This window comes from Crocodylus porosus, unplaced genomic scaffold, assembly GCF_001723895.1.
Source record: "Crocodylus porosus isolate Cpor-Errol unplaced genomic scaffold, CroPor_comp1, whole genome shotgun sequence".
In the NCBI taxonomy this organism is placed as follows: Eukaryota; Metazoa; Chordata; order Crocodylia; family Crocodylidae; genus Crocodylus; species Crocodylus porosus.
Window position 1 is genome coordinate 205,407,474 of NW_017728886.1, and position 20,000 is coordinate 205,427,473.

General features: G+C 39.8%; 1 protein-coding gene across 2 annotated transcripts in view; it reads right to left on the reverse strand.

Moving 5' to 3' along the window:
• TOX (thymocyte selection associated high mobility group box) overlaps positions 1-20,000 on the reverse strand; it is a 301,228-nt gene that overhangs the window by 117,005 nt on the left and 164,223 nt on the right. The window contains exons 1-2 of one of the 2 annotated variants that reach the window (XM_019548458.1): positions 18,562-18,593; positions 8,707-8,949 (exon numbers count right to left, since the gene is read on the reverse strand). In XM_019548458.1, the coding sequence (XP_019404003.1) occupies positions 8,707-8,949; positions 18,562-18,582 (264 nt within the window). In that variant the 5' untranslated portion in view covers positions 18,583-18,593. Of the gene's footprint in view, positions 1-8,706; positions 8,950-18,561; positions 18,594-20,000 lie in introns of those variants that run through there. The other variant, XM_019548450.1, reaches the window with a different exon arrangement.

Sequence of the window (20,000 nt, forward strand, 5' to 3'; positions counted from 1 at the left end):
ATGTCTTATTTTCGGGGTATGGCTTATATTGCGCAAATACGTAGAAATCCTGCTACGGCTTATTTTATGGGTATGTCTTATTTTCGGGGAAACACGGTAATAGAACAGGAGTAGCCCGTGCATGTGTTTGCTGGTGTTGGGAAACACGCTGAGAACCTGATCCAAGTCAATGAGGCTGGGGGAAGGGGCAGCCAGGATTGAGGGGAGGGCTAGTAGGTCTGCAAGGGGAGGAAGATTGGCAGGACTGAGGAGGGCTGATGTCATAGCATGGGGAGAACAACTACAGTTGATGCTTGTTTCACAAACTGCACACAAAGAATGCCTATAGCTAAGCCCACTTGCTGAATGTCACCAAAACCCAACACCTATGGGTCAGGTCTCATGGTTTCACAGGCCAAATCCAGCCCATGGGTCATAAGTTACTAACCCATGATACAGGTAATCAGTACAACCATAATTTGCAGCTTATTCATTGTCTATAAGGCCAGAAAGAACCACTGTGAGAATCCTGTCTGAACTCCTGCATAAGACAAGATACATAATTTCAGCAAGTAAATTCCAGCTTCATGTCCAATACCTTGTGGCAAAATACAGATTACCTTAGAAGGAAATTCAATCTTTATTTAAAAATTCCATGTAATGGCATATCCCCCGGATCCATTGGTAAGTTGTTCCAGTGGGTTAATTGCCCCCACTGTCAAACCCGAATTTGAGTTAACTTAGCATCAGCTTCCAATCACTGCGAGACAGTTAGGTGGGTAGGAAGGTGGCTGTGGGGTAGCATCCAGAGAGTCCTACTGAATGGATCCGTGTTGTCCTGGCAAGAAGTGGCCAGTGATGTTCCTCAGGATGCGAGGGGGAATTGCTTACTGGCCTAGTTTGCGGATGACACCGAGTTATGGGGAAGTGTGGTCATGCTTGAAGATAGGCTGCAGATACAGGTGGACCTAGAGAGCCTGGAAAGTTGGGCAGATCAGAACCAGATGAAGTTTAACACTGAGAAATATAAAGTGTTCCACCTGGGGATGAATAATCCCCTACACACCTACAGGCTTGGCAACGCCGATCTGACCAGCACTACAAATGAAAGAGACCTGGGGGTAATAAGAGACCACAGTATGAACATAAGCCTACAGTGCGATGCTGTAGCCATCAGGGCAAATACTACTTTGGCATGCATCAATTGATGCATCTCCAGCAAAACCGAGGAAGTGATTCTTCCATTCTACTCGGCATTGGTGAGACCGCAGCTGGAGTACTGCATCCAGTTCCGGGCACCGCACTTCAACAAGGACATGGAAAAGCTTGAAAGGGTCCAGAGAAGAACCACCCATATGATCAGAGACTTGCTCGGCAAGCCATATGAAGAAAGGCTGAGGGACCTGGGACTCTTCAGCCTGAAAAAAAAGAAGGCTTAGAGGGGACTTGGTAGCAGCTTACTGCTATAACAGGGGCATACAGAAAGGGCTCGGTGAATAACTGTTCAGACTATGGAATAAGCTATTTTTAGAGGTGGTCCAGTTGCTTACCCTGGAAATCTTCTAAAGGAGACTGGACGGTCACCTGACCCCAGTTGTCTTTCCTACTTGGTACAGGGGGCTGGACCCAATGATCTTCTGAGGTCCCTTCCAGCTTCACAATCTATGAATGAATTTATGAACTGGGTCTTGTGCCTTTGTTAGCTAGGCACAGGAACCTATTATCAGTTACCTTATCCTCATATAAGGATATAGATGTTTATTAACTTAAATCAAGTTACCTCTAACCTTCTCCCTTCATGTGTCATATAGACTGTCTTTATAACAACAGTACAATGGAGGGCCTCTCCCAGGGCCCAGGGGGAAGCAATGCAGAACAGCTCAGTTCTACTGAGGACAATAAAGTTAACAATTATCTTTAACTATGCTGTTTAACAATATCTACACTAACTGCCATGTTCTTCTGCCTTGCAAAGCTAACATCATTGCATAAACCCAGGTTTTAAACTGTAAAAATGATTCTCCCCAAAACAACAAGGCTTAAAATATTTTAAAAAAAACAATCTATTAATACAAGGGGTTCTATGACCTTAAACATATGATTCAGCATTTCTGATTACAATAATTCACAGTAATAAAATCTGGAGTAACAGCATGTCTGTGTGGAATAACAGAAAATGTTGATCAAGTGAAGACCAAAGCCTGGAAAGGAGATACAGATGTGAACTATTCACCAGAGACTGAAAGTTTCTCCTATCATTCTGTGACTGTCTTATAAAACACAGGGCAGAGGCTGGAGGGAGATTATGTGTATCCAAGCACGATTCAAATCTCAACACTAAGGTTAGGAAGGGGAAAAATCTCTTGTTTTGTTATGGTAAAGAAAGTTATTCATTTTGTTCCTCAGCAATATACAATTGCTATTTGACTCAGTGGTTTGTTCTAACACTTTTAGGTGCCAAAAAAAAAAAAAAACCAACAAAAAAACCCAACCCACCCCCCAAGCGTGTAGGTCAGCCACAAGATGAGTCACGAATACTGATTTTAAACTAATATGTACAAAGCTGGTGAAACAAAGTATCTTAAACACGTTCCAGCTACAACAACAACAATCTCCTCTACTGGATTTATTAGCAATCACTGTATGAATAAGAAACAGTAGCTGCTTTCTACCTAATATGGAAAATTAAAACAACATAGGTGTTTGATTTCCTTTGCTGAACTACTGTGCTGTATTTTGTTTAAGATATTAATTTCTCATGGGTTGCATATCTAAAAAATATATAATTTCTGAAAAACTAAAGTAATTGCTCAGGCTTTGATGAATCGGAGCATAATGTTAAATAATTATTCATTGCCTTTATTCTTCTGTCAAGGTGGGCAAAATCATCTCTTTTTATTGCTTTTCTTATATAAGGACACAGGTCCCTATGACATCCATTTTATTTTAAACTAATGCTTCTATTATTTTAAATCTGAATAATTACAGCTGACATCATCTATTCTTTGGTGTCCTAAAAGATCTTTAGCTCTTGTCCACTGCTACATATTTTATGCATTACATGAAATAAAATACCTCAAGATTTTGAAAATATTTATTTTAAAAACAGCAATGAAATTGTCTGTAATCATATTTTCTGCTCTGCTTTGAAAGCAGCATTATTCAATATGCCAGTGGTCTTTTCCATAATAGCAAAGTATTAGAAATTCATGCTGCTCTAATACATCTGAATTCATTGATGTACTGCACTCCCTATAGACCTAAAGAAACATTTCTTCTTCAGTTTCGTATGTCCTGCACACTACCTACCGATGTAATGGTTGTCAAAACAGTTGTACAGTAGCCTTTGAATTCAAAGTGTGCCTTGACTGTATACTAAAAATGACAATAAACCTAACTATATGCATTATACTGGCTTTTGTTGTCAATACAGATAAAGCATCTGGGAAATAAATCCCCCCAGTTTTATTGCTTTTTAACATCTTTTTCACTTTCAACTTCAAAACTTGAAATCTGAAGCATTCAGAGAAATTGAAATCCTTTTTATATTTTTCTTGTAAATTTTCTATACCACACCATTATGAACACATTTTTCAAAAAGCCCTGCTCTAGCATAAGTGTTCTATATGAAAGCACTCTAAAAATTCTAGTGCTCTTTTTATCTAAAAGCAGCATTGTGAATTTTAATTCAGATTTGCTAAGAAAACTCTTAACACCCATAAAATGTACTCCAGATCTTGGCATGTCTATGATTTTATGTTAAGCACATAAACACAAGAAACATTTCATTCTTTGTAGCATATTAAAGGACATTTTTCAGATTAAAAAACACTCTCGTGTGAGGCACTATATAGGTACTTTTGCTTGCAAATGGCTAATGGGTACTTCTTACTGTCTTAGGGCTATTTCAGGAGGATAATATTCATATGTACAAAGAAGCCTAAATAGGTTAATAACTGAAAATGAAGCAGACCTAGATACAGTGGAACCGCCAACATTGTAGTACACTGGAAAAGGCTCCTTTTCTTCCACCATACATAAGTTAACTTACTAATCAATGCATTTTCATTATGAAGTTATATCTAGATATCCAATTTATTTTAAATATTGGCATATCATAGTTATGCCATATGTATTTACTGCAGTCTTGCAGCTGGAGCTGATGTCCCAGGAGTAGAGGGTTGCAATTTTTTGTTGCAATATTACAAAAAGCTGCATAATTTTGAGTCCTGTATATCTATTTTAAGTACTGCATACATTTAACTTCTTAAGAAATTTGTGTTTGACATCATTATAAATATGAGTGTAAGTGAAATCCTTTTTATATTTTTCTTGTAAATTTTCTATACCACACCATTATGAACACATTTTTCAAAAAGCCCTGCTCTAGCATAAGTGTGCTTGGTAGAAAACAGAGATCCAGGCAAGAACAGAGAAGCAAGCATAGAAACTAAGAGCACTGTGTTGAAGAAGAGAAATCATGATTATTTTTAAGTAAGGAGTATGAGAGAGAGACTTCAATCAAATTTCAAAGCAGGCTAATTCTAACTTAACTGTCAGATAATGTAAATGCCAATGGGAAATTCTCATCTCCCAACACTGAAATTCTTCAGAAGAACCTCCACAGTGCAAAAAATCTATGAGGCTGATCCTTAATAAGAACTCCCTGAGCTGGTACTGGGTTCTTATTGTGTGCACTTAAGCACTTCTATGGATGAAAACTCTTACAGATCCTGGGTTAAACCTGCAGTCCTTACACAAAGGGATTTCAGTGGAAGTTGAGGTCTATATACAAGTTTTAGTAAACCAGGAATTTTAGTTGGAGATTATCAAATGAATGCTTTTGAACATGTAGGATGGAGTAACTTTTAACTATACTGGGTCAAATCTTGAAGACCTTGGCTTTTACTTAGCCCTTGCTCAAAAACATTGTAATTTTATAGAAGCAAACAGTTCCCAGTTGAGATGAAAGGAAAATGATGTGATTCGAGTGTCCAATATTTTTCAGCTTTGTCTTTGAGGTCAGTGTACTTATTTACTTCCATCTGTTTACAACTAATAAATTTATTAGTTAATAAAAATAACTTAAAGGAAAGTGTCAAATAATCTGTTTATAGTTGACTACAGACCATTCAATCCAAGTGAAGGATCAAAAACATAGATATCATTGCTGAAATATTGTATAGTTAAGAACTATTTAGTCATAACGTTCTCAAGAGGAAGAGTTTATTTGCCAAATTCAATGAAGTTATACTTGTTTATACTAAAACTGAATTTGGTCTAATATCAGTAAATTCCAGTGAAGAAAATAAATGAACTAGCGCTTTTTCCCTATTCTACCAAGGATTCAGTGCTGAGAACAATTCCAGTATAAATAATTATTAGCGACTGGAAAATTAAACTCATTCTAGGGTGTTGTAATTTGCCAACATCGATATTTGATATACTAGTTTTGTTGTTATTATTTGCCCTTGATCAACTAGTATATCAAAGAGTTGGTAACAAGTTTTTGGAAAGTGGGAGAAATTGATAAATAACGTTTATAGTAAAAAAAAAAAAATACAACTGGTCCATTTAATAATTAACAACAACAAGATTGGTGGTGAGTTATATCAAGAGGGTAGAATGTTAAAGAAAAGAAACGTTATCAAGTGCTGCATCTTAGATATCTATAATTCTACACAAATTCTTCTGTCTCCTTTGATGTTCCAGAAGGTTGAAAGCAATGTGGAGTGACTTTTTCTTCACTGCAAAGTAAGCTTGAATTATCTGCATTTGAGTTAATTACTTTCAGGTTATTCTACCTCTAATTAGAGTAGCCACACTGCAAAGTAACACTCAAACTAGAAAGGCATCATATTAGCATCTAATGAGCTATACTAACTTTATTTGTGGCTTATTCTGTGACACATCAGCCAGCTTGAGTTAAACACACTCAAGGTGTTTTGTGAGTGGATGCGATTCAATGTAGAGGTAACAGTTCAGTTAGGACAATCAGCGGTGCCTGCAGGATCATTCTTACCCAGTATTCATTCGGTAAACTTAGTGCTTCTCTTCTTTTTTCCTATATTTCCTGGAGTCCTGAACTAAATTATGTCCTGACATCAAGACTGCCTAGTTACACTACTCAGTAATTATTATCATCTTCATTGTTGTTGTTGTTAGTATCAGTATTATTACTATTTGCCCTTCATCAACTAGCTCTTTGTGATAATCTCCAAACTTTCAAGTCTCTCTGTTCATAGTTTTTTTACAAGGGGCTACCATGGAACATCAGTGGTTTTAAAAGGATACATAGTTTCTAAAATCCTGGCACAAAAACAGTGAATTCAATGAAACACAGCTTTACATCTTTACTGAAGTGTTAAGGTACTTCATCAGGTACTTCCATAGTTCTAGTTCTATGAACACGTCAGCTCATTTTATTTCATAATGAGATCCAATATTGTATTTTATCAGTTTTTAGGACAGCTACACAAATTTAAGTTAATCTCAAAAATACTTCCGTAGTTCTGTGTTGAAAGTCCCCCCCCACTCCCTCCATCATGTAGGCTCTTGAAGTTCAGATTCTCCCTTCAAATATAAAGAGAGAACATTTAATCATGGAATCAAGTTTGGAAGGGATCACAAAAGGTCATCTGGTCCAAATCACTGCCGAAATATAGGAATGCTACTCCTAAATTGATCTTGTCCAGTGCTTATCCATCCTCCTTAAGTGAAGCAGGGACATTCTGGGGTGGGGTGAATTGGGGCAACTGCCTGGGGCCCCGTGTATGGCCCAGAATGCCATACAGGCCCCACCATGGCTGCCATGCACCACTGCTGCTCTGGCGATGCTCACCACCCCCTTCACCGCCCCCCCACCCCGCTCCACACACCCTAGGGATTTTAAACTTCTCTGAGCAATCTATTCCATTGCCTTAGTGTACTGGATAGCAGCTGCACAGCATATAGGAGTTCTGAATCAGGCTTCTACTAGTTGTCTGATCTGACCTAGTTGGAAATACTGGTTGAAGACAGTTTGATTTTAATGAATTTACAATGGAATACTGTCTACCAGTTGGGTGTCTGTTGTAAGCCTGCATAGTTTCCTGACAGCTTGTCACCTCAGCTCCTTGGTTTATGAGCTAATAGAAGCTGGAAGCCTCTGGCTTAAAGCTCCTGAGCTTGACAGGCTGCTGTATAGCAGGACTTAGAGCTTCCCAACTTTAGGGAGGCCATCTGATGAGGTGCCATCTAGAAGCCATGTAGATTGAGTTTCCAAGTTTAGAGGCTCTTGTCTCAGTGACTGCTCCCTGAGCTTCCAGGTCTCCGCTCTTGACCAGGCAGGATGGCAGGAAGCTACGGAGTACTAGTCACGAGTTTATAGGTTCACTGCTCCCAAGAGCTGTTGCCTTGAGCCAACCTACCCTGATACCAGGTCTTCATTACTTTTCACAGAGGATTTTTGAAAGTTTGGGATTTGCTGTCCACAAAACAAAATTATCTGCACACCTGTACAGGTGATATACTTGAAGTATGATACTTATTCTTAAGAGTTTCTTGAAAAATATTTGTTGGAATATTTAAGATGGCTCTAGACTTGTAATCAATTTTGTCAGGACAGATAGAAAGACATAAAAATGGCAAATATCTTAAGATCAGGACCATGATGACTTTGGGCCAGATCCTAATCAGTACTGTAGCTGCCTAAACAGAATTTAGTCAGAATTTTAGTCACAAAAAAAAATCCAAATCAATTGCATCCAACAGCTGAGGACTGATCCAGATGCCTAATGTCTAATATAAAAATGCATCAACAGTCAACCAACAAGTGGGAGTGTGACTTATCAGTAATGAGAATGCTTCCATGAGAAGGAGTCCTGGGTGCTAGATCTTCTTGGCAGACTGTTTATGCATTTTATGTTAGATTATCATTGATTAAAATAGTAAATAACCTATTTAGCAGAGTCCAGGACCCAGAATATCTGTCATGGAATGTGTCTTAACCACTAAACTATCATGATTACAGCCTCTCTTGCATGCTCTCTTTCTGGTGGCCCTGTCAATTTTATATCCTTGGCTGCCAGTGGCCTAGCTTCAGCAGGAAGGGTCAATTTGGCTCATTCTTCTGGGAATAGGCACCTAAACTGTGTAAGTTGTGACACATATGTGGAGATACCCATAAGGTTGATTTGGGTCTAGTTTGGCACAATAGGCAGATTTTCAATAGTTTTAATGGAATTTCTGGCAGGGTAATGACTGGAAACTGTGAAGAAGGATAAAAGATTTGGTCTACAGTCAGAAATGACATTTGGTGTTTTCCTGAAGTATAGTAAACAAGAAAGCGAAAGCTAAATTTCTGTACATCTCTCATTACATGCACATTAGAAAGAAAAGACCTTGTAAGGAAACCAAAAAACCCCAGTTATCTGAAGCTAAAATCTGTTCAAACTGAAATAAAATGCATTGGGCTGTATTCTATTTTCATTTACACCAATGAAAACATGGCATAAGGCTACTGAAGTCAGTAGGTGAAATCGTGGCCCCAACAGAGTCAACTGCAAAACTGTCACTGACTTCAATGGGTCAATATATCACTTCATATAATCAGAGTAATATTGCTGAGAAAGCAAAGCCAAGCAATCTAATCCCACTTGAGACCTGGGGACAGACAGCCCTGTATCAGTATATCAGACATCTGAATGTTTTAAATTAGCACCAAAACCAAAGATGAAAATTCCTTACCACTGCAAGTGAATTCGAAAGCAGAGTCCCATCTTGGCTGAGCATATTGGATACTGTAATTTCAGGTAGGTCCATGTTTTGTGGGTGGAATGGAAGCAGGCCATTATGATTCATTGGGTGACACAGAGAGTGATACCCAGACTCTACTTCATTCAAGTGCACCAATGAATGGTCAGGTAATGATGGAGGAGTTATGGGAGGTATGTTGAAATCTTCACTTTCAAGACTTGGGCCAGGAAAAGACTGTAAGGAAAAAATATAGATATTACTGCAAGTTACTCAAAAGCCTTATAAAAGCCATGTAGAAACAAACAAAAACACTTATACATTTAAGCAGAAGTTTCAATTTAGCAAAGAGAGCATTTTAAACACTCATATATTATAATGGTGGAGCTTCACCATTATATATAGGATAAAAATTGCCTCAAAGGCATAACAACCTCTGGTACTTTCACAGCTTTCATTAGACAGAGCTTTTTCTTCCCCTCAAGAACCTGAATTCAAACAGATTTCAAGGGTACAATTAAATTTTTCCAAGAGTCTTCATCTAGTTGTATGCCTTTTTCATGGGAATTGTGGAAAAGGGAATTCAATTTATAAAATTAACATTGAATCAAAAATGCTTTATGAGACTCCCTGCTACTGAGATCAAGAACTACAGAGTATAAAAGAAGCCTATTGCTTTTTTTGGCTTATATAAAAGAAACATGCATTCATTTGGCTTCAAAAGAAAAACAAATTAATATAGAAATAGCATGCGCATTGCATAGGCATATATTATAGTTATCAAAAATACATTTGAAATTATATTTCAAGAATATGGATTTTTCCTTTCTTAATCTATAAGCTCACAAATATGTGTCTTTCTTATTCATCTAAGCAATTTACTCCATAAGGTGACTGTTTCTGCTGTACATTGTTAAATCATATAACTTATTTTATTCAAGGTAATGCCACAGATAAAAGTCAGAGGGATACACCAAAGTGGATACAGGAATTGCTATTATTTATGCTCTTTCTACAGCAGGTAGGCTCATATGGGGATAAGGGACGGCTGTGTGGGCATATTTTTGTACTTCAAAGGGAAAGGTGAGCATTGTGGTTGAAGGTGGTTAAAGCAGTAACCTGACAGGAAAGGAGGGTTATGAGATGATGGAAGTTCCACATGCGCAGATGTTTTTCAATTCCTGGTTTATTGCTTTGTTCAATTGTGAGAGATAGAGAGGACTATTTTGATAACAGTGTTATGTGATTTGGATTAAGACTGCAGAGGGTCCAAATGTAGTCATTCAATGAAAACCTTATGTTCAGGGTGCCAGAGAAGTGCATGGACCTCAGCTGTATCCCAGTGGATATGGGAGAGGAACTGCTATGCCACCTATCCTTTTCTGCAGGGACACAGTCTGTTCCTTCCAGCCACTACATTGTGGGAACCATCCTATCCTTCTTTTTGCCTTTTGTGAAACGTGGTTGCTCAGGGTGTTAACATTACTTACCATGTACTAAGGACTGCAGCTATATCTAGCTCCTCACAACTGCCATGAGGAAGTATGAAAATGCTCCTCTTTGCAAACATGAGACTGGACAGAATTTATATTGTTCTCAGCAGTTATTAATAACATACTGGATGTGTCTACACGAGACTCTAATGCACAGTGGTTACCGAGCATTTATTTAGTACTTATATAATCAAGTACTAAATAAATGTGCAGTAACCAGAGTTGCTGAGCAGTGGCACTGACAAATGCCTTTTTAGTGATGTCACCAAGCAGTAGCTTAATAATACTGCACAGTAGCATATTAGCACTGTTGGCGCTGTGATGTGCTACTGCACAGTATTATTCAGGTACTGTGCAGTTAATGTCTTGTGCAGATGTGGCTACTCATTTCCTAATGTAGTATAACACTGTGTATGAAATGCAAAGCTACGCAGAAGGCCAAGAGATGAACCAGTGTCCCAAAAGATAACATAGAGGAATTCAGTTATTCAGAACAGAGATAGAGATAGTTTCATCACAACACCTGAGATTATTCCGCCCAGCTGAAGCATGTACATAAAGCCTTTCACCTGGATTTACAACATAAGGTTTTACATGCTTCCACTGAATTATTGAGATATTGCTGGAAGCCATAACTAAATAACCTGCTCCAGAAAAGTGCACCTTGCCATGCCCAAAAGGAATGTCCTGTCACTGTAGTCAAAGGACACTATAGCTATTTACAGCACCTGGAGATCTGTTCCAAATTAAGGGTACCATAGTATATAAAGAAGATTCATGGATAAACTCATGGGAGCAGAAATATGGGACAAAAAAAACAACAAAACCTGACAACAAACCCATCATTATGTGTGAGGAACTTAGTTTATCTTTGTCTGGTAGACTGATTCTGTTCTTAAGAAGACCGTACCATGGTAAACTAGCCCTCCCTCCTGCTCCAGGCATTTGACTCTTTAGCATTTGGTGTGGTTTTCTAGTAGGAGTTCTCAGAGAAAGAATATTGGCATCTAGCTTGTAAGCCTTCTTTCTTGGCATTGACAAAGTTTTAATGCAGCCATCAGTTAAGACTCCATGAAAGGCAGAAAATGTGTGCATCAAAAACAATTCCTCACTGGATGGGAAAGAAACATAGCAGTGATAAAGAAAACAAACTAGGATTAAGCAAACAATAGGTAATTGCATAAGCTGCCAAATTAGTATGTTAACAGGACAGATAAAAATATAAAGTCCCTTCCACAAAGGCTTACAGCCTAAATTTCACTTGATATAACAGAAATAATGAAAGAGTAGAGACGTGATGGGAAGGAAGAGAGTGATGACACCAGAAAGGTTATTCTGGACAAGTGGATCTCATATATACTGCATAAACTGCCCATCATGATGATCTGCCTCACAGCCCTCTCATATTCATCTTATGGGTAGATGAGGTGGCTTGGTCTGTTTGGAAAGATGCAAGGGGTATGAATGGAAAAAGGTTGGGTTCGAACTACTGTACATTTACTACATGACAGCCCCATAGGAATTCAAAGCCTCAGAAGATATTTTTCACACTTACTCTATTCCAAGAGTGGACAATTACTTGGGCCGGAGGGCCACTTAAGGAGTTTTGGTGAGTTGCCATGGGCTGGGTCAGCGCTCCCTGCTTCCTTGGGTCAGGTCAGCACCCCCAGCCAGCCAGCCACAAAGCTCACCAAAACTCCCCAGTTGCTCTGCCCCAGGGCCCAGCCATATGCTATCACTATCTGGGAATCTTAGGGTCTCTATGGAGACCAGCCCAGGACCTCCATGGGCAGGATGTGCTTGGCCAGGCAGATGGGATGGGGCCATGGGCAGTCAGGGAGTGGCATCTGGGACCAGGATAGGTGGGAGGGGCCAGGGCTGGGATCATGGGGCAATAACAGCACAGGGCTGGGGCCCAGGGCAAAACCTCAATCTGTTCCCTTCACGCCCCCACCTGCAGAACTGGTGCCCTACATAGGGATGTATGGGCAGCAGATCATAGCTTTGTCCCAGGCCCTGACCCTATGCTGTCACTGACCTGTGATCACAGCCCCAGCCTCACTTGCCTGTCCTGCTACCTGCCCACCAGCAGCACCATCTCATCTGCCTGGCCACACACACTCTGCCCACACAGGTCCCTGGCCAATCTCCATGGAACCCCTGCCTGCCCGCTTCATTTGGAGCCCCTGAAGGTGGGTGTGGAGTGGACAGGCTGGGGTGATTAGGCAGCAGGGCTGGATTTGGCAGCAGTGGTGACGCTGACAGCAGCAACTGGAAGGAACTTCCACCACTAGGTCTACAGTGAAGTGGAGTCTGGCCACTGTGCCAGCCCAGCCCTGATGTGTACCTTGGCACAATGGGACCAAACACATGTACCACATCCCAGGCTGCCTCATGCACCTGGGCTGGGCAGGGCTGAGGGATCTTGACAGGCTACATCTGGCATGTGGGCCATATTTTGCCCACCCCTATGAAAATGTAGTTGCAGAAAGTGACTGTTCAAGATCTTCTGTTTGCTGATGACTGTTCCCTATATGTCAGACTTAGATTTGGCATTCAACAGATTATGAACCATTTCTCTTCAGCTTGTGACAACTTTGCCTGCACAATCAACAAAAACTAAGACAACAGCAGTGATGCACAAGCCTTCACCAGAAAAGCTTTACACAGAGCTTGCCATCACAGTGAATGGCCAAACCCTTCAGGCAGTGGACAAGACCACTTATCTCAGCAGTACATTGTCACATGCAGTTCACATTGATCATGAAACCAATGCCAGAATTGCTAAAGCAAGCATGGCATTTGGCAGACTATGTGAAAATGTGTGGGAGTGCAGAGGCATCGGTCAACAAACAAACTGAAAGTCTACAAAGTCACTGTGTTGCCAAACCTGATGTATGCATGTGAAACCTGGATGGTATACAGACACCACATTATGTAGCTTTCACTTCATGGGCTGTCTGAGGAAACTGATGAGAATAAGATGGCAAGACAAGGTCCCAGACACTGAGGATTTTACATGGCAGGCATTTAAAACATTCACACACTGTTCATGGAATCACAGATGAGATGGGCAGGCCATGTCACCAGGATGTCAGATGAGCAACTGCCAAAGGTGATCTTTTATGGCGAGCTAAAGGAGAAATAGTGCTCTCAGGGAGGCCAGAAGAAATGCTTCAAGGACTCCTTCAAGTCATCCTTGAAACATTTCAACACTGACCTAAAGTCTTAGGAAGATCTCACACATGATCGTTCCACCTGTTGAAGCCTCATCCATACTGGAGCTACCATCTACAAGCAGAAAAGACCTGCTGGAGCAGAGCAGAAGTGCAAGCAGCGTATATCTCACAACCGCAACATGTCCACTATTGATTAAACAACCCAAAGTGGCATCTCTCGCTCAGCGTAACCACAGATGGTTCAAAGCACAAATTGACCTGATCAGCCATTCATGTGTCCACAGAAACCAAACCAACCAGTGACATCATGGTCATCTTTGAATTCAAAGGATGAACAATGTGCCCACCCTGGCTCTATCCCAATCTCCCTGTACCATTCCACAAACAAACAGAGTTGTTCCTGGAAATATTCACCTCCCTGCTGGCACCAGGGTAACAACTGAATGAGATATCTCTCCTCAATGCTCTTCTAAGGGGAAGAGTCTGCCAGGGGAATTTCTCTTTTCTCAACTTGCTGAAGTAAGAACTTAACAGATCTCATCTATGACTCTGACTCTTCTCCTCAGATGCTCTGTTTGTATAATACTGGGAGGCAAGCTTCTAGATTTGCACTGGGGCTGAAAAAGACCATCACTATTAGCGAGGACACAAGCCAAATACTGAGAAAACTACCTGTGTGATAGCCACTAATATTCAGTGTGCTCAATTAATCTGATATTTGAATTGCCAACCATTCTACTGTATATGCTTATAAAATGTAGATTTCATTTAAGAATGATTTTTTTCTTTCAAATATATGTTTAATTAGTATCACTTCAAATAGAGTGGCGAATGCACCACAATGATGACATGTAACTTCACTTATTATAATTTAAATGAAACACTAGTCTGATAAATTACTACCATCCAAATGTATAGTTAAGAGTATGCACATGCATTATATATGTAGGTTAAGCATTATGAATTCAAGGTTACTACGTATGCTCTCTTCATTGCAACTAAAAATTTACACTGTTATTAGTTACAAACCAGCTATAGTGCATTTGATGCCACAATTTAATAGATACTTGTCAAATGATATTGTGCAAATTTTTAGATTGCTGTGGCAGAGTATTAAAGAAAATAATAAAACAACAGTACAATATGTAACTAATGTGGAAATTAATTAACAAGCTGTAATAAACTACTCCCCATAGTACTATGGTTATATAGGAAGTTTTGGGAGGTTGTTACCTTGGTGCCAGCAGGGAGGTGAATAGTGAACAGTACTAGTGCCTGCACCTTTTTAGGGGAAAAAAAACCCATTAATGTGAGGCAGAATCTAATTCAATAAGTGAATTTTTGAGATCATTAGTACAAGGAATATTTCACTATGCTAATACTTCCTATCTAGCGAGGCAGTGCCCTCTTTATTTTGTGCATCTGTGTGCACATATTTCTACTCTACCATTGCTATACCAAGAAATAATGTCGCTACTACTGTTTGTCTCATTGCTGCTGTGAATGCTTGTGTCCAACTCTAGTTCAAAGGTATATCTAATTGCATTTCAGAGTTTTATACTGATTAACACTACATTCTACATGTTACTTAGATTTAAGGTTTAGTCAGACTTCCACAGTTCTGCTGTATCCTGAAGGCCAGGGAATATCTCTTCTTTATTTTACTAGTCAAGACACTGAAAGCAAATTGTAATTTTAAAGCCGAGAGGGCATAGCACTGCATGTTTTCTTTGCCTCACCCCTGACTGAAAGAGGACTTAGCAGTGAGTGTGCTTTTCTCCCCCTAACTATGGAAGGGAGGAACTTATTGGTTATCAGCACTAGGGAGAGTTCCTATATTTTATTATAACCAGGAGAAATGACGTTACAAACCCAGTTAAACCCTACTGGAATGTATTGACGAGATCAAGCCTTTATTTTACATTGTTAAAGAAAACAGTTGAATTGCATCTGAGTATCATCATAAGCACTTTTGAGCATATTTACATTTTAGATGTTTGGTTACAAGAACCTCAAAACCAAGCCACTGTGAATGTGGTGTGTTTGGTATTTTATTTAAATTAACAAAGCTGAACCTGAATTTAACAGTTATAAATACAGGACTGACCCAAAAACAGAAGGAACTTACTCTATGGTTCTAGTTTAATGTTTGTGAAATGTTACATTCAGTTCTTTTACAGAAAATATACCCTTCAAAGTGGTGAAAATCACCAAAGAGTACTCACATGAGTTTTCTGCCATTAACTGTGGGAATCTTTCCCTTACTACGGTTAGAAAGAGGTATTTCACCATATTAAGCATCTTACAGGCTAACTGGCTCAGGCATAAGCTTTTGCAGGAGATAGACTACTTTGTCAGATGCTATGAATCAGAGGCTGCTGCCTATGAAAACTTATAGCCTGAACCAGATAGTTCTTAAGGTGCCATTCTGCCCTGCCTTCTCTTTTTGCCACTATGATTAGTAGCACAATCAAGCCAATGAATTTTATTTCCTTTTTAACACACACAAAACATTCATTGTAATGGATAGGTATTTGAAATACTTGAAATGGCTGTATGACAGACTGTATAACAATTAAAGAAGGGAATATAAGGACAAAAAAACTCTACATAATAAATTATGGTGACTACAGATCAAAAGAGAAAGCTTATTTATGCTTGTATTGAATGTTGTATATCAAAGTTTGGAAAGTAAATGGAGAAAAAGAAATGGAAGAAAAGGAGATATTTAAACACAATGACCACAGGAGGCAGCAAACATCCAAATATCTAACACAAACTGGGACGAGCAGAACTACTATCAAAAGACATCTTCCAGCAGGTAAGTTTAAGTTAAGTGCTGGATGGCAGAATTATACAAACTCTCAACAAAATATGGTATTAGATATAAGTCCCTAAAAACATGGTCTTCTTACAAAGGCACCCATTTAAAAAAAAAATTAATGTGATTGTATCTTAATTTTTCATTTACACAAAGGCTTCTGCATCTGTAGAAAGATGCCATTTTTTAAAGATAGATGCTTCAGGTTCTTCTATCATTGAACACATGGTTACATAACTGAAATAGTTATGAATTGAAAATAATGTAAAAACAACAAGCTCATTTGGAGAGAAAAAACAACAATTTATTTTATACGCATCTGAGAGTTCGGGTTGCATATCTGACAGTGAAGTTTTCTGGAGTTTTAATGGGATCAACCTAAATCTCCAGTTTCTAAATGGAGGACCTTCAGAAGCAAGTGTTTTTAGCTTCTTTTGTCTCTGCATGAGCAAGACTTGATAGCTTGAGACGATAATGCATTATTGTGGAAACCTTCGGTCTATTACATAAATCATCTTAACACTCAGCAAGAATTGTCCAACAGTACCATTGATATGTTCAAGTCAATGATCCTGCAAACAATTTTTTTGTGTTTCTTCATATGTTTGACAACAGCAATAAATCATATTCATTTAAAAAACACACAATATACTAATTTATCAAGCAACAGCCATCAAAAACACATTATGGGGGAAGGTATACCTTTTTTTCCTCATTGTGTTAATCAATTTCTCTAATTTATGTTAGGTAAAGGGCAATGCCTCAAGCAAAACATTAATTTTCCAGTAGTAGATGAATTCTATTTTCAATAAGGTGGAGAATATGCTGACAATTATATAATTGATTTAAAATAATCACAATTTCAAAGGCAACAGAATCATGAAAAGGTATCATGCTTTTTAGATTAGACAGTTCATCTCAAGAATCTCTTCTCATTGTTTAATTTTACAAATATTGCTAAAAAATTTGTTTTAAAACAATTTTTTTTCGTTTTATACTGAAATGCATGTAATAGGGGACAATGAACAAAAACAATCAGAAAAGATTACAAGATCTGAATAACATAAATGGCTAAAAATACAAACGTTTTAACCTCTTCAGGGGGCTAAGAGTATAGCTTTCCTATTCAGAATATTTATATCAGTCTAGCAGAAAAGCACTCCCTCTTGCCATTGGTCCTGAGGTAAGGGAACTCAGGGCCAGATCCAAAAGCTTTAGGTACCTTACTTCTAAGTGTCTGGCCTTAAAACCCATGACTTCCCACTCCTAGACAAGTATCTTAAACACCAAGCTAAAGTTATTCTCCCTCTTCTTGTTCTTCTGCTTCCATGAATTTTGCATTCCTTTCTGCACAGGGGCTCAGCTTCAATAGGAAGGGTGAAGAGTCCTTCTCTACCTGGAGCCTCAACAATAGCCTGGCAATAAGTTACTCTGTTGGGAGGTGGAAGACATAGGTTTTAATCCCCTCAGGCAGACATGATTTTAGAAACCAGGTATTCTACTACATCACAGAACTATGATATGGTTGGAATAACAGAGATTTGGTGGGATAGATCACATGACTGGAGCACTGTCATGGATGGGTATACACTCTTCAGGAAGCACAGGCAGGGGAGAAGAGGAAGGGGAGTTGCACTTTAGGTACAGGAGCTATATGATTGCTCAGAGCTCCAGTATGAAGCTGGAGCTAGGCCCCTTGAGAGTCTATGGGTTAGGGTCAGAGGGGAAAGCAACAAGGGTGATGTTGTGGTAGGGGTCTGCTATAGACCACCAGAGCATGAGGAAGTGGTGGGTGAGGCTTTTTTCAAACAGCTAGTGAAAGTTTCCCAATCACAGGCCCTGGTTCTCATGGGGGACTTCAATCACATTGACATCTGCAGGGAGGTCAATATACTAGTGCACAGGCAATCCAGGAAGTTTTTGGAGGGTGTCGGGGACAACTTCCTGGTGTAAGTGCTGAAGTAGTGAATTAGGAGCTGTGCTCTTCTTCACCTGCTGCTCACAAACAGGGAGGCATTGGTAGGGAATGTAGTAGTGGATGGCAAGTTGGGCAGCAGTGACCACAAGATGGCTGAGTTCAGGATCCTGAGGAAAGGAAGGATGGAGAGTAGAAGAGTAGGGACACTGGATTTCAGAAAAGCAGACTGACTCACTCAAGATACTCATGGGTAGAAGCCAGACTGAGGGGGAGAGGAGTCAGAAGAGCTGGCTATACTTCAAAGAAGCCTTGCTCAGAGTGCAGGAACAAACCATCCCAATATGCAGGAAGACTAGCAAGTATGGCAGAAGACCAGGTTGGCTTAGCAGGGAACTCTTCACTAAACTAAAATCACAAAAAGGAACCAGTCAGACTCACCTCAATCCCTGGAAAACTCATGGAGCAGATCCTCAAGGAATCCATTTCTAAGCACTTGGAGGAGAAAAATGTGATTAGGAACAGTCAGTATGGATTCACCAGGGGCAAGACATGTCTGACCAACCTGACTGCCTTCTATGATGAGATGACTGAGTCTGTGGATGTGGTATACCTTGATTTTAGCAAAGCTTTTAATATGGTCTCCCACAACATTCCCCCACGCAAGCTAAGGAATTATGGGCTGGATGAATGGACTGTAAAGTGGCTAGAAAACTGGCTGGAGCATTGAGCTTAAAGAGTAGTAATCAATTGCTCAATGTCTAGTTGGCAGCCGGTATCAAGTGGAGTGCCCCAGGGATTGATCTTGGGACCAATTTTATTCAATGTCTTCATCAAGGACCTGAAAGTTGGCATAGAGGGCACTCCCAGCATGTTTACAGATGACACCAGAGTGACCTAGACAAATCGGAGGATTGGGCCAAAAGGAATCTCATGAGGTTCAACAAGGACAAGTGTAAAGTCCTGCACTTAGGACAGAACAATCCCATGCACCAGTATCGGCTGGGGGCTGACTGGCTGGGCAGAAGCTCTGCAGAAAAGGACTTGGGGGTTACAGTGAGTAAGTGAAAAAGAGCCAGGCCCTTGTTGCCAAGAAGGCTCATAGCATAGTAGGCTACATTAGTAGGTGCGTTGCCAGTAGGTCCAGGGAAGTTATTATTCCCCTCTATTCAGCACTGGTGAGGTCACATCTGGAGTACTGTGTTTAGTTTTGGAAGCCCCACTACGAAAAGGATGTGGACAAATTGGAGAGCCGAGGGCAACAAAAATGGTGAGGGGGCTGGAGGACATGATTTATGAGGGAAGATTGAGGGATCTGGACTTATTTAGTCTAGAGAAGAGGAGACTGAGAGGATTTAGTTGCAACCTACAACAACCTGAAGTGTGGTTTCAAAGAGGATGGCGCTAGACTGTTCAGTCGTGGAAGATGACAGAACAAGGAGCAACAGTCTCAATTTGCAGCAAGGCAAGTTTAGGTTAGATATTAGGAAGAATTTTCTCACTAGGAGGGTAGTATAACACTGGAGAAGATTACCCATAGAGGTGGTGGAAGCTCCATCCTTGGAGGTTTTCAAAATCCAGCTAGACAGAGCGTTGGCTGGGATGATCTAGCTAGGGATGGTTCTGCTTTAAGCGGGGAGTTGAACTAGATGACCTCCTGAGGTTCCTTCCAATCCTAACTTTCCATGCTTCTATGGGTTAACTACACTATTATTAAAGATGGACACCATCTTCTTTTCAACCCTACTTTTGAATTAAAATGGCTAGGCTGTTGTATCTTGGGCTGAACTCAATGATAAAAGTCCTTAGGAACTGTACCACCTGGTTTCTGGATCCTAGTAGAGATTAGACAGGAGACAAGAAACTGCTCTTACTAGGAG